Genomic DNA, 13,010 nt, shown 5'->3' with positions numbered 1-13,010 from the left:
TCCCCTGAGTTGGTTTCAGAAACCAACTTGGTTTCAGAAACGTTGAACTTCGTACTTATTAGTGATTGAGATAACTCAACAATAATTTCCAGACAACAGACATCTAGGGTAGTCTTCAACTTAACCATTAAACCCTATGAAATTAAATCTGTCAGAGCAAGTACAACACAAGATGGCAGTAGGAGGGGGTGAAAATAAGTAAATTATTCAAAAGAACTGAGCTGACTTAGCAAGGCTTATTCTGCCACTGTTTTATTTCCCTCCATGTGAAAAATAAGTCATGATCCTGACCACTTCCTTAAGGTCAATGCTCTTGCCTCTGTGCTCATCTAGCATCTGTTGGATAGCAGGTAGGATTAAACCATATACAGATGCTTTTGCCTTTGCTTGATGCTAAGGACAAATAAACAATCAACTATGCAAATACCACAAGCAAGGGAAACTGTTATCTACACATGTTTAATTACTCAAGTTTTTACCACGGTACCAAGGCACCAGCATGCTATTTGGGCTTTTGGATAATTTGAGTCATCTCTTTTCTAAACTCCCTTACTCTCTTCTTTTAAATAACCATTTTTTCATTTGCTCTACCCAGAAAAATCTTAAGCTATCAAAATAGAAGCTTAAGCAGAATGGTAGGCAAAACAGGAGGGAAGGGAAAAGAGGTTGAGAAGATTCTCCAACTCACACCTATTGCTGATCACATACTTTACACATTTTCCCTGTACACATGGAATTGCATGCATTTTTCTTTAGAACATCTAAAAGCTGAAATTAACATTTTGCCCACTGATTAAGATTCCGAATTTTTCTGAATCAATAGGAGAAATAACATAGACTAGAGTGCACTTCCGTTCTACCAACTCTCCAACTCTCATCCCAGTTCCTCTCTCCTTCCTTCCTCTTTGCTCCCACTATAGTTAAGATCACTTGTTTAATAGACCATTCTATGACTCAAAAGAAATTTTTGGTCAGCAAATTCTGGCCCATGTGGGATTTTTTTTTCTTGAAATTAAGTGAATTTAACTTGATTGAGAGAAAGCTTTTTGAAAATAATTATAAAAGTAAGAACTTAGCAATGTCAAACTAGAAATGCTGAGGTTAAAATAGCCAGCAATAGCACCTTTCTATTAATAACTCTGTGCGTGTGTGTTATTTATGGAAGAGTTCTTTCTGTTTCTGCCAAGTGGCCATGTTTCCTCAGTGACCTTTCTTTACCAGGCTCTGCAAGCATCTCTCCATTGCTTGGTCAGAAAGTTCTCTCAAGAGCTGTGCTTTCATGATGGAAATTTCTGAATTCTCATCTAATTCACAATCTAAATATTTCAGGTATTCGAAGGTAATTATGAAACATAAAGGTGTGTTCCAACTTGGAAAGAAATACGTTAAAATTTTAAAGTTCTGAATTTAAAAGTTAACTTACCCTTTAAGAAAGTTCAAATGAAAAGTTTCCGCCTCCAAAGTGGTTAGTCACTGAGAGTATGTTCTTGGACAGCCTTTGGAGAAAACAACAGAAGACCTTCACCTTGGTTCACATTACACCTAATAATTGTAAATGACGCATGGCTAAGTGATATATGTATAGTAGTGTAGATGCACCAGGGTACTCAACTCTGAGAAGACTTGCCAACCAGTACATCCAGACTGGCTTCTCATATAGTTCATGTCCAATGAGAGTCATAGGAAAAGTCTCAGCATCAGTAGGAACTTTTCTGTCTGACCATCAGTGAAGTATAGTTATAAAAATTTAGCATTGAGAGGAAGAACAAAACACCTAATTTTAGATTTTAGAAAGTAATGGAGATGCTGAGTAGCTATTTAGGGTGTACGATTCGTTGAAAGGACCAAATGACCAAAACACTAACTTTAATTGATAGATGAAATATGCTTCATCCATACAATGGAACCTAGAGTCATCAATTAAAAAAACACTAATAAGGGATAGCATTTCCAATGTCACAGAAAGGGGAAAAATTCACGGACAAGGACATCATTTCATAGATGTGTTTGAATGAGGAAAAGCAAATGGCAGAATAGAGTGATCTCAATCCCTTATATGTGTGACGTTTTATTGTTTACATTCATGAGAATGTAAAATTATCTAAACAATCTATACAATCTATACTTCTGGAAGAAAAATTCTCAGAGTTAATGACCATACGTTATTACTGTCATTTTTATATGAAGTATAAAACACCATGAACATACCAGATAGAGATAAATGACTGCCAGGTGAGTTGCTGCAGCCAGTGACTTGGTGTAGCTTCAAGAAGTGGGCTGTCCCGGGGCTTGAACTGAGACTTCCCAAGTTTGCTTAGCAAGGCAATCATACCTGACACTAGGCTGTCGCAAATGACTTCAAGTTCTAAGGGAGTCTTCATAATGTTATCCTGGGATTTTTATTCAAATTTCAAATTATGAGTAAGTGTAAACTCTTCATTCCATCCTAGAATTTAGAGGATTTTCAGCACATGTGAGTTTAGAAGTGTTTTTGCTATAGATCGAAGGTGTGCTAGCTCTTCTTCTGTTTTGGGCTTTACTCTTCAGTGGACCAATGAATAATAGAACTATGATGATAAGCTAATCATGATCATGGAAACGATAAAAAAAATCTGAGATGTTGGTCATTATTGAGGCATCTGAAGATAACAGCAAACATATACTTGCACAGGTAATCCATTCATTGTGTCCATTCAGATTATCCACATGGGCTACAACACCATGGTTGTTTTTGGGAATTGTCAGGAGTTATAAGGATGACTATAGTTACTTAGGTTGACACCACCTTCTTCTGTTTCTCTGTTTATTCCTAGAATGCAGACTCAACAGTACCTGCAGCAGCGTCGAAAATTTGCAGCTGCCTTCCTGGCATTTATTTTCATTTTAGCAGCTGTAGATACTGCTGAAGCAGGAAAGAAAGAGAAACCAGGTAAGCAATATGGTTATGAACACAAAACTCTTCATTGATTAACATCCATCTAATCCAACTACTTGATTTTTGTCTTTTCTCCTTCCCTCCCTCCCTCCTTTTCTTTCTTCCTTTCTTCCCACCTTCCTTCCTTCCAAGTATTTAGAGGAACCTAAGTGACATCCCCTCTGATTCCACCCCCCACTCTAAGTCCTGAAGTATAGGTGGTGATCATTAACTATTGACTGAAATAATAATGATCATATTAACAGCTACAACATTCAGAAAATTGACCAGCAATCAAGTGTTTTACTTATGTTGACACTCTTCCTTAAAAAGAGTCCTGCAAGCAAGTTTTGTTTTATCTCATATTTACAAAGGAGGAAACTGAAGCTTAGAGAGGATAAAGCACCTTTTCTGTGTCACTCCCAATGTCAAAAGGAGGTTGTGGAGCTGAGAGTCTATTACATCTGTGGTCCACCACATTTAATTTATGCTATTCCATCTATAAGACAGAGAAAGGAACATTGACATGCATTGAAATGGCTAATCTGACAACTGTTACTTCTCAAAGAATATTTTCTCATTTTTTAGGTTTAGCTGACTTTGATCATCTTCTCTTTTTCAGAAATGTTTGCTTCTAAAAGGAGATGTCAGTAAATCACTTAGCACAGTCCCTGGCACATAGTAAGAGTTAAATGAATATTAGTTCTAGCTCCTTAGGTCTCTTTCTCCATTCTCTTGGTCATTGGTTGATTCAACCATTCAGCTAATACCTATCGAGTTCCTACTCTTTACTGGACACTGAAGATAGAGGTTAAAAGCACAACCATGCAATTATGGAGCTCAGGAATTAACTTGGTTATATCTAGGAGTTAAAGGGTTTTCTGGACGTTGATTGTTTTTCCTTCCTCCCTTTCAGAAAAGAAAGTGAAGAAGTCCGACTGTGGAGAATGGCAGTGGAGTGTGTGTGTGCCCACCAGCGGGGACTGTGGGCTGGGCACACGGGAGGGCACCCGGACCGGAGCTGAGTGTAAACAAACCATGAAGACCCAGAGATGTAAGATCCCCTGCAACTGGAAAAAGCAATTTGGAGGTAAATCCCACCCCTTCTGTCCTATTGATTTAATCTTCCACCCTGAGATAATTCTGTCATTCTTGCATCAAGCATCTTTTGGAGGTTGACTCTGTTTATTATTTTCACAAGTTTATTTTATCAGATGCAAAATAACCAAGCATCTTGCCTAACCCCACGTCCCTCATTTTCAGTTCTACCAGAATTTGGGGCCAGACAGTTTTTGTGTCCTGGAGGGAGGGCTGTCCTGTGCATTGTAGGATATTTAACTGCATCTCTGACTTCTACCCACTAGTTTCTTGTGGCACTCCCCACCTCACCAAATGCAACAACTGAAAATATCTCCAGATGTTGCTGCATGTTTCCTTTCGGTGGGCATGTCAGAATAGTCCCTGACTGAGGCCACTATCTTACCAAAACGGACAGAAAATATGCCCTTGATCCCTCCTAGCAGTGTTCTCTTCCCTTCTTCTATTTCTAGATTCCTTTGATCTCCCCTTCCTCTTTTCTTACTTATTCTCCTCCTCCTCCAGATCTCTTTCTGTTACTTCCAGGCCCTCTCTCTCTTTTGTTCCCTCCCCACTCTCCACACTGTTTCATAGATTTACTTACCAGATCCAGCAGGGCTGCTATGAGCCACTTTTCACAGATTTTCTCTCACTGACTATTGCCAGTTTCATGCTGACCTCATCTCCTTATTTGAGAAGGAATCTTTCACACTTCCAACTTTAAACCCACCATTGAACACCCAAATTGCCTGTTTTTTCACATTCTAGATTCTTTGCCTTTCTCAGCTATAGTGGGACACAACGCCCCAAATATTCTCACTGGTTTACAGAAATGTGCTTTGGCCTATTGATCAATGGAGAAGGATAATGAATATACGCACTATATCTTTTTCATTCTCTATAACCTTTGGGGTTATAACTTTTTATGAATGGAGGTAAATTCTATAAAGGCATGGTGAAATTCAGATACATTTGATCTTAAATTGTATATGGGTACCCTAAAGGACTACATGCAAAATGTCTTAAAAAGTGTGTCTTAAAGGTCTTATGCCTAGAATATATAAAGAGCTCTCAAAACTAACAATCCAGTTAGAAAGTGGGCAAAAGACATGAACAAACATTTTACTGAAGAGGATATATAGGTGGCAAATAAACACCTGAAAAGATGTTCAACAGCTTTTCTCCATTAGGAAAATAAAAATGAAAACCAAAGAGACATCACTATATACTACACACCTATCAGAATGGCTAAGATTAGAAATAACATCAATTGCTAGCGAGGATGCAGAGAAACTAGATCACTCATACATTGGTGATGGGAAGACAGAATAGTAGAGCCACACTGGAAAAGAGTATGGCAGTTTTTCACAAAACTGAACTTGTGTTTACCATACAATGCAGTGGTTTCACTCTTAGGCATTTATCCTAGAGAAATGGAAATTTATGATCTTATAAAAACCTATACATGAATGTATAAGCAGCTTTAGTGGTTACCAAAAGTTGGGAATGACCCAGATATCTTTCAGCTGGTGAATGGGTAAACAAACTGGGGTACATCCATACCATGGAGGATTCCTCGACAATGAAAGGAACAGACTATTGATTAATACAACTTGGATGGACCTTCAGGAAATTTTGCTGAGCAAAACAAGCCAGTCTCAAAAGATTACATACTGTATGATTCCGTTTATATAACATTCGTAAAATGACACAATTACAGAGGTGGAGAACAGATTAGTAATTGCCAAGGGTTAAGGAGGTGGGAAAGGAAGACGGAAGCTAAGTTCTGACTGTAAAAGGATAACCCAAGGGACCCTTGTGTTAGAAGTTGTTTGAATACTAACGGTGGGGGTACTCACTCTTACCTACACATGTGATAAAGTCGCAGAGGACTAAATGTGCACACGTACATATACACAAATCAGTGCAGGTGAAACTGGGGACACCTAAATAACGTCTACGGACTGTGTCCACGTCAATTTCCTGGTGGTGCTATTGGACTATAGCTATGCAGGATATCACCACTGAGGGAAACTGGGTGCAGGGTATATGGGATCTGTCTGTATTATTTCTTGCATGTGAACCTACAATTACCTCACTACAAGAAGTTAACAAAAGTGTCTATTTTCATGGCACTCCAAGAGGAACTCACAGATTTCTGTTTGGTCCTACCCTGCCTCTAGCGGAGTGCAAATACCAGTTCCAGGCCTGGGGAGAATGTGACCTGAACACGGCCTTGAAGACCAGAACTGGAAGCCTGAAGCGAGCCCTCCACAACGCCGACTGTCAGAAGACAGTCACCATCTCCAAGCCCTGTGGCAAACTGACTAAGCCCAAACCTCAAGGTAGGTTCCTGCCTTTGAAGCATAATTTTAATCTGAGTGGATTGAGGGACTCAGGCAGGATCTTCAGATGTGCAAACTCAAATTTTCCAGAAGGAAATCTTGGGTGAATTACCTTTAGAAAGGGATTGAAAAAAGCTCATATACTGAGCATCACACAAGTACTTTTCAGCAGGCAGTTGATGAATTCAAATTGAAGTCCTCTGCGCAGCTGGGGGGACAGGAACAGTCTCCGTGCACAGATAAACAACTTAGCAAAACAGGCCAATTAAGACAGCTGCATGGTGACCATATATTTCAAGCCCTAAATCAGGACTACATCCTGACAAGTATGGACAAACTTAGAAAGATCAAGAGGCTGAAAATTAAAAATCAAGCCTCTCCTAGATTATCAACATATATAGTTTTCATGAAATCAGTTAAATTATTTTATATTTTTCCTTTTTCTACCACATAACTTGATAGGTTCTGTATTTCTAATATTTTTTTCAGAGCCTTTATATTTGTTTAGTTAGATTAGCTTACCAACTACATTTATCATGGAATTTCAGAATTACGTAGAGCTCTTTCTATCCATTCCCAGAAAGTCAGACTCTGCTCTCATGTTGGAGAAAGTAAACCAAACCAAATATCACGGCCATGGTTTCATACAAATAGAATCCCAGCTGAGGGAAGACAAAGAGGTGTTAAACTCTTTCATTTCATTGTTGTATGGGCTGACTTATTTCCCCCAAAATTCAAATGTTGAAGTCCTAACCCACAGCACCTCAGAATGTGACTGTATGTGGAGATAGAGCCTTTAAAGAGGAGATTAGAGTTAAATGAAGCCATATGGGTGGGCCTATTCCAATATGACTGGCATATAAGAAGAGGAGATTAGGACACAGACAGACACACGAGGGAGACCATGGGAAGACACAGGGAGAAGACAGCCATCTACAAGCCAATGAGCAAGGCCTCAGAAGAAATCAGCCCTGCTGACATCTCGATTTTGGACTTCTAGCCTCCAGAAGTGTGAGAAAATAAATTTTATTATTTAAGCCACGTACTCTTTGGTTCGGTGTACGGCAGCCCTAGCAAGTGAATAATACAGTGGGCCTCAGTGAACTCTGCATTAAAATATCTCCTTGGCCTTTGCTCAGTTTTGATTCTAAAATGGACCTGAAAATTCATACTGGCTAGATTAATTATAAGGAGAAACTCAGAAAAATGAACATGAAATCCATAATAAATGAATATAAGAATATCCCCAGAAACTGGGGAGGATTGGCTGACTTGCCGCTGATGGTCAGGAAGGACCCCTTTCACAGGCCCCACTCTTTTAGCCTCTGATGAGGTGGTCCATAGAGATGGTTACCTCCAACTTGAGGATGGCTAGAAGCAGAGTGGGCCTGCAGGTGCATGTCTAGGATTCAGGCTGCTCTTTCCGGAGCATGGAAGCCTCTGCCGGTTGTAGTGCGTATTTGGAAGGCATGACGTGGGGCTAGGGTCAGTGCACTGAGTTCGTGTGCCAACTGTACAAATGTCACTCATCTGGAGACAACTACACAGATCTAACGGAAATCAGTGGCTTTATCTATTCAGTGAGACAGTCCCCAAACTGGAAGAACTAACAGATACAGTTTTCAAAGTAATTGATTTTTAACCTACTCAGAGAACCAAAATCTTCAGCATAAATATAGAGTGGGAAAAGAAAAGGGATTGAAGACGTCTCTATGTTCCAGTCCAGTGGTTCTCAACCTGGGCTGCACACACAATTTTCTATGGGAACTTATAAAAGTTCCAGTACCCTAGCATAACCCAGACCAACTAAATCAGCATCAGTCATTTTGAAAATTAAAATGTTCTTTAGGAGATTTCAGTATCAACTAAAATTGAGACTTACTGCTCTAGTGTGAAATTCATAGACACACACACACACACACACACACACACAAGCACACATGCCATCCTTGTTCTCTCCTGTGGTGAGAGAAACTGCAGCTTAATGGATGGGGAGGAAAAAAATGGGATCGTGATTAAGTAGGTGGTGGATGATGGTGGGGCTGGGTGAATATGGAGAATGTTGAAAAGTTTGGAATATATCGGACAAAATGGGAACGTGATTAAAAAAGACTCCTCAGGATATCTGATAAATACATTAAGTGAGGCTCCTTTTTCATTGGACTGGTGAATAGTTCACCTTTTTACATTTCCCATTTAGTGATATGTAATGAAGGTTAAAAGTCTGATTCAGGCTTGAAAAATAGTGGTAAAAATATTTCAAGTGTGTAGACAGTCTGTAATTTTTTATGTCAAAAATTAAGGTAGATAATTAATTGAAAATGGAATTACCCTGAGGTCTGTATTTCACAACATTACCAGTTATGCATTTCGTAGGTCATTAAAATGTAATCTTCTTTTTGTGCATAACATACCTTTGTTAAAACTAATCTTTTCCCTCTCAACAATGGAGGGTTCTATGAATCCTGTTTTGGCACCAGGAACTCTGCACAAAGAATAATCTTATCCTATGAGTTGAGCTAGGGAGACATGTCAGATAGAAGATTTTCTTAATGGGATTCACTCACACTTTCCATGACATATGTTTCCTGGTTTAAGTAAAATGTAACAAGTGGCATGTGTGGGTTTCATATATATTTATACCATTTTTCTCAAATAATCATGAATGGATATTACAGCTTTCCCTGTGTGAACTTCTGCACTTAAGATAGCTCCTTTATTTCTGATCAATGGAAAAACAAGTAATAAGATGGAATCTCTATTATGATTAGTATTGTTCTGTTTCTAATCTCACGCCTTGCTTTAAGTGTTTTACATATATTATCTCATAACAATTCCATATATCCTTGCAAGTAAATAGTGGTATGAAGGAAACTGAGGAACCCTGGTGAATTTATTCAATATTTGCCCAGGGTTACATCTCTAATAAATGACAGAGTCCACATTTGGTTGACTCGAAATTCATGTTCTCTTTTATACCCTGCGGATTTCTTACTTAATCTCATATGACTATAAGGTAACCTGCATGAGTTTATTTTCCTTTGAAATAGGAGAAGGTGAGGTTTGTAAAGCCCAATACTGATGTGCAGGATGACGCCCAAATGGAAGAAGACAATTTCTAGAACATTATTTCTAAAACTGTTATGAAAGACATCTCCCAGAACATAAGTTTCAGGAGGATGGGGACCTGGTCTATTTTGTTCTCCACTGTATCCCTTTTGCTTAGAACATGGAGCAGCACATAGTTAAGTGCTGAATAAATATTTGTAAAATAAATAAATGCTAAGAGAGGAGGAAAAGGGTTTGTACACTAGATCCACCAAAGACTGGTGGAAGCTGTAGTAAAGAAGTCATTTAAGCAAATTCTTCTCAAAGTTATACAATAATAAATTAGTTTCTTCCTTTATTCAGGAAGGAATAAGTCATCAATGCTCTCTCTTAGTTTAGCTCGGGACATGAAAAAGACAGAGGGAGGTAGGGGACCCACTAATTTTGACTCGGGCACTGTCATAGGCACTCCTCATCATTTAATTTATTTTATTTTATTATTTTTTTTAGTGGGATATAGTTGTTTTACAATATTGTGTTAGTTTCTACTGTACAGCGAAGTGGAGTTCTCTGTGCTATACAGCGGGTTCTCATTAGTTATCTATTTTATACGTCTTACAGCATATATGTCAATCCCAATCTCCCAGTTCATCCCACCCCCCTTGCCCCCTTGGTGTCCATACATTTGTTCCTTACATCTGTGTCTCTATTTCTTCCTTGCAAACCAGTTCATCTGTACCATTTTTCTAGATTCCACATATATGCATTAATATACGATATTTGTTTTTCTCTTTCTGACTTACTTCACTCTGAAGGCCAGTCTCAAGGTCCATCCACGTCTCTACAAATGACCCAATTTCGTTCCTTTTTACCTCATCATTTAATTTAACTTGAAGCTTAATTTAAGCTTCAAAGCAGCACTATGTAGTACATTTTATTTATCCTACTTTATATATAAGAGAACACAGGCTCAGAGAGGTTAAGCAACTTGCCCGAGGTTTCACAGCTTGTAAGTGTTGAAACCAGGATTCAAATTCAAAGTCAGACTGACTCAGAAGACCCACTGCCTTTTCAATCACACCGTGCTGCCACTAGGTTTTACAAACTCATGAAACTCTGGTAGTATTAGATAAATCTCAATTCCTAGACTCATTACATGGTAGAGCTTCTGGGGACCTTGCCTGTGATTGATGGGACCCTCATGTAACAAATGAGGACAAAAAAAATCAGTGATTCATCCAAGTCCCCCTATTGTTGAGTAGCAGAAACAGTTCCAGGCTTTGTTCTCTTTTGACATCATTATTCTGCCTTTTTAAACCCCGTCACTGACCTTACAGCTAGAATGTACCTTTTTTTCCCACACACATCATTATCCTTCTCATGAAACACATCATCGGGTTCTGGGATTTTTTTGTCTGTTTTTTTTTTGTTTTATAAGACTCTTTTGCTTGGTTACTGGCCTCTTGTTTTGGGAAACGGTAGTGGATCAATATGCAAACTGCATGATTTTCAGTGTGAAAAACATGCTCTTTAAATTTTAGAATGGAATATAAAGATGTTGGTAAGGCTGTGACAACCCAGCATGAAACTGAGGAAAGATGAGAAAACATCCCCCTTGTGGGAGAGTCGTTGTGACTTGATTATTAACAAGGCTAAAAGATCAAAAGACTTGCTTGGGGAGAGGAGAGAACGGACGCATGGACACAGGGGGAGAGGGGGAGGGTGGGATGAATTGGGAGATTAGTTTTGACATAAATACACTACCATGTGTAAAGCAGATAGCTAGTGGGAATCTGCAGTATAGCACAGGGAGCTCAGCTCAGTGCTCTGTGATGACCTAGATGGACGGGATGTTGGGGGGGGGAATGGGAGGGAGGTCCAAGAGGGAGGGGAGATATGTATACATATAGCTGATTCATTTCATTGTACAGCAGAAACTAACACAACATTGTAAAACAATTATATTCCAATTAAAATAAAATAAAGTACTGGAAAAAAAAAAAGACGTGCTTGGGGAGAGGAGGCGCTTAATATCTAGAATTGCCATCTAAACTTTGGGAAATTACTAAATTACTAAATATCCCACTTGCTTTGGTTAAAAATTGTCTTAAAATTCATTACACTCCATTCTAACAGCATTACCTTTTGAGGTAAAGAAGTGATCCTTCCTATGGCTGTGTCAATACTGTACAAACTCTATTCTCTAGCCTTGGTCCACAGTTTCAGTGATACCAGATATCAGGTTGGAAATCCTTATCTAAAGGTTCTCTTGTGTTGAAATCCCACTTAATCTGAAGAGAGATTTTAGTCATTCACTTCTAAATTATATACACAGAAGAAGGGAGACCATTGGTATTCTAATGTAGACATAAGAATTGAAAGATGCAAAATTGGAATGTAGCTTTCCTGGGGATGGGGACAGATTGCTCTAGGGAAGGTCATTGATTGACTGAAAGGTTATAACTGGAATTTGCTTAATTGCTGCCAGAATCTGGCAGGGAGAAATTGGTGAGCAATTGTGTGGGCACTTGAGTTTTTAATTTCTTAGGAAAAGAGATTGAGAGTATTAATTAAAATTTTTCATTAAGAAAACCCTGTATCTGTCAGAGTTTTTAGCCGCAGCAAGATCTATTCTAGCTAGTGAAGCAGAAAGGGGTTGATTGAAGAGTATTATATAGCTCACAGAATCTCTACAAGGGCCAGAGGATTTGACTTGGATCCATCAATATTGCAGAGAAGGCAAGAGGTTCAAGAGAAATGTCTAATCACACCATACATGACTGATACAGCCGAGACCCTCTTGCTGAAATTACCCACTGCTCAGCACATATAATACTAAGAATTGGACACTGGAAACTTCACCTTCCCTGTACCCCTAAAACCAGACACTTCCACCTCTTTTCTTTCCAAAATGTCCGATATCCCCAAATTTGGCCTTATTTTCTACTTGTTCACTCCTCCCTCTAGGACTCATTTAAGAGTGCCTGCATGGTAGAAACTAGGTCACATATAAAATTCTGTTGCAAGAGGGTCTGGGAAATGTCTATAACTTTCCAAACTCTGCCTATAAATGTGAGAAGAGAAGCTGAAAGGGATCAGAATTGCTCTTTAGTGAGTGATCCTTCAGGGAGTATGTGTTGGAGTATATCATCAGACCTACCCCTCTCTCCTGTCGGGCTAGAAGAGCATTGATGACATTTCTTGGAGAGAAAGCTGCCCGGAGTAATCACATTGGACCAGTTGAGTACCCAACTGTAGAGAGAGTTAGGTCTTTCCTTCTTGGAACCACCAGTCATTCTTTGTTGAGTCATTTCAGTCTTTGCAGTTTGAAAATAATGCACAGGAATAATTGAGCTGTGGCCAGTCTGGGCTGACAGCGCTATATCAAAGATCAGAGCAGAGAACCCTTCGGAGGGCAAATAACTGTTCTCCAAGCCACAAGTGTTTCTCAGTGGTCCCCTTGGAGGATGGACTCCCTGTAGAATTAGAAGATGGCCGAGCTGAATGGGACTGCCAGGATGGGCCCTTCTGTGGGGAAGCTGTGGTCCTCCAGGCAGCCCTGCCTGTGGGAGCAGGTGCAGCCCAGGGGAGCAGGCTGCTGGTAGCTATCACCAGAGTGCAGAGCC

General features: G+C 39.3%; 1 protein-coding gene across 2 annotated transcripts in view; it reads left to right on the top strand.

The window, feature by feature from the left end:
- PTN (pleiotrophin) overlaps positions 1-13,010 on the top strand; it is a 97,044-nt gene that overhangs the window by 69,885 nt on the left and 14,149 nt on the right. For both annotated transcript variants that reach the window (XM_068550114.1, XM_068550113.1), the window contains exons 2-4: positions 2,814-2,929; positions 3,831-4,004; positions 6,175-6,336. In XM_068550114.1, coding sequence (XP_068406215.1) covers positions 2,815-2,929; positions 3,831-4,004; positions 6,175-6,336 — 451 coding nt within the window. In that variant the 5' untranslated portion in view covers position 2,814. The remainder of the gene's footprint in view (positions 1-2,813; positions 2,930-3,830; positions 4,005-6,174; positions 6,337-13,010) is intronic.

This window comes from Eschrichtius robustus, chromosome 8 (assembly GCF_028021215.1).
Source record: "Eschrichtius robustus isolate mEscRob2 chromosome 8, mEscRob2.pri, whole genome shotgun sequence".
NCBI lineage: Eukaryota > Metazoa > Chordata > Mammalia > Artiodactyla > Eschrichtiidae > Eschrichtius > Eschrichtius robustus.
This window is presented reverse-complemented; position numbering and strand designations above follow the sequence as displayed.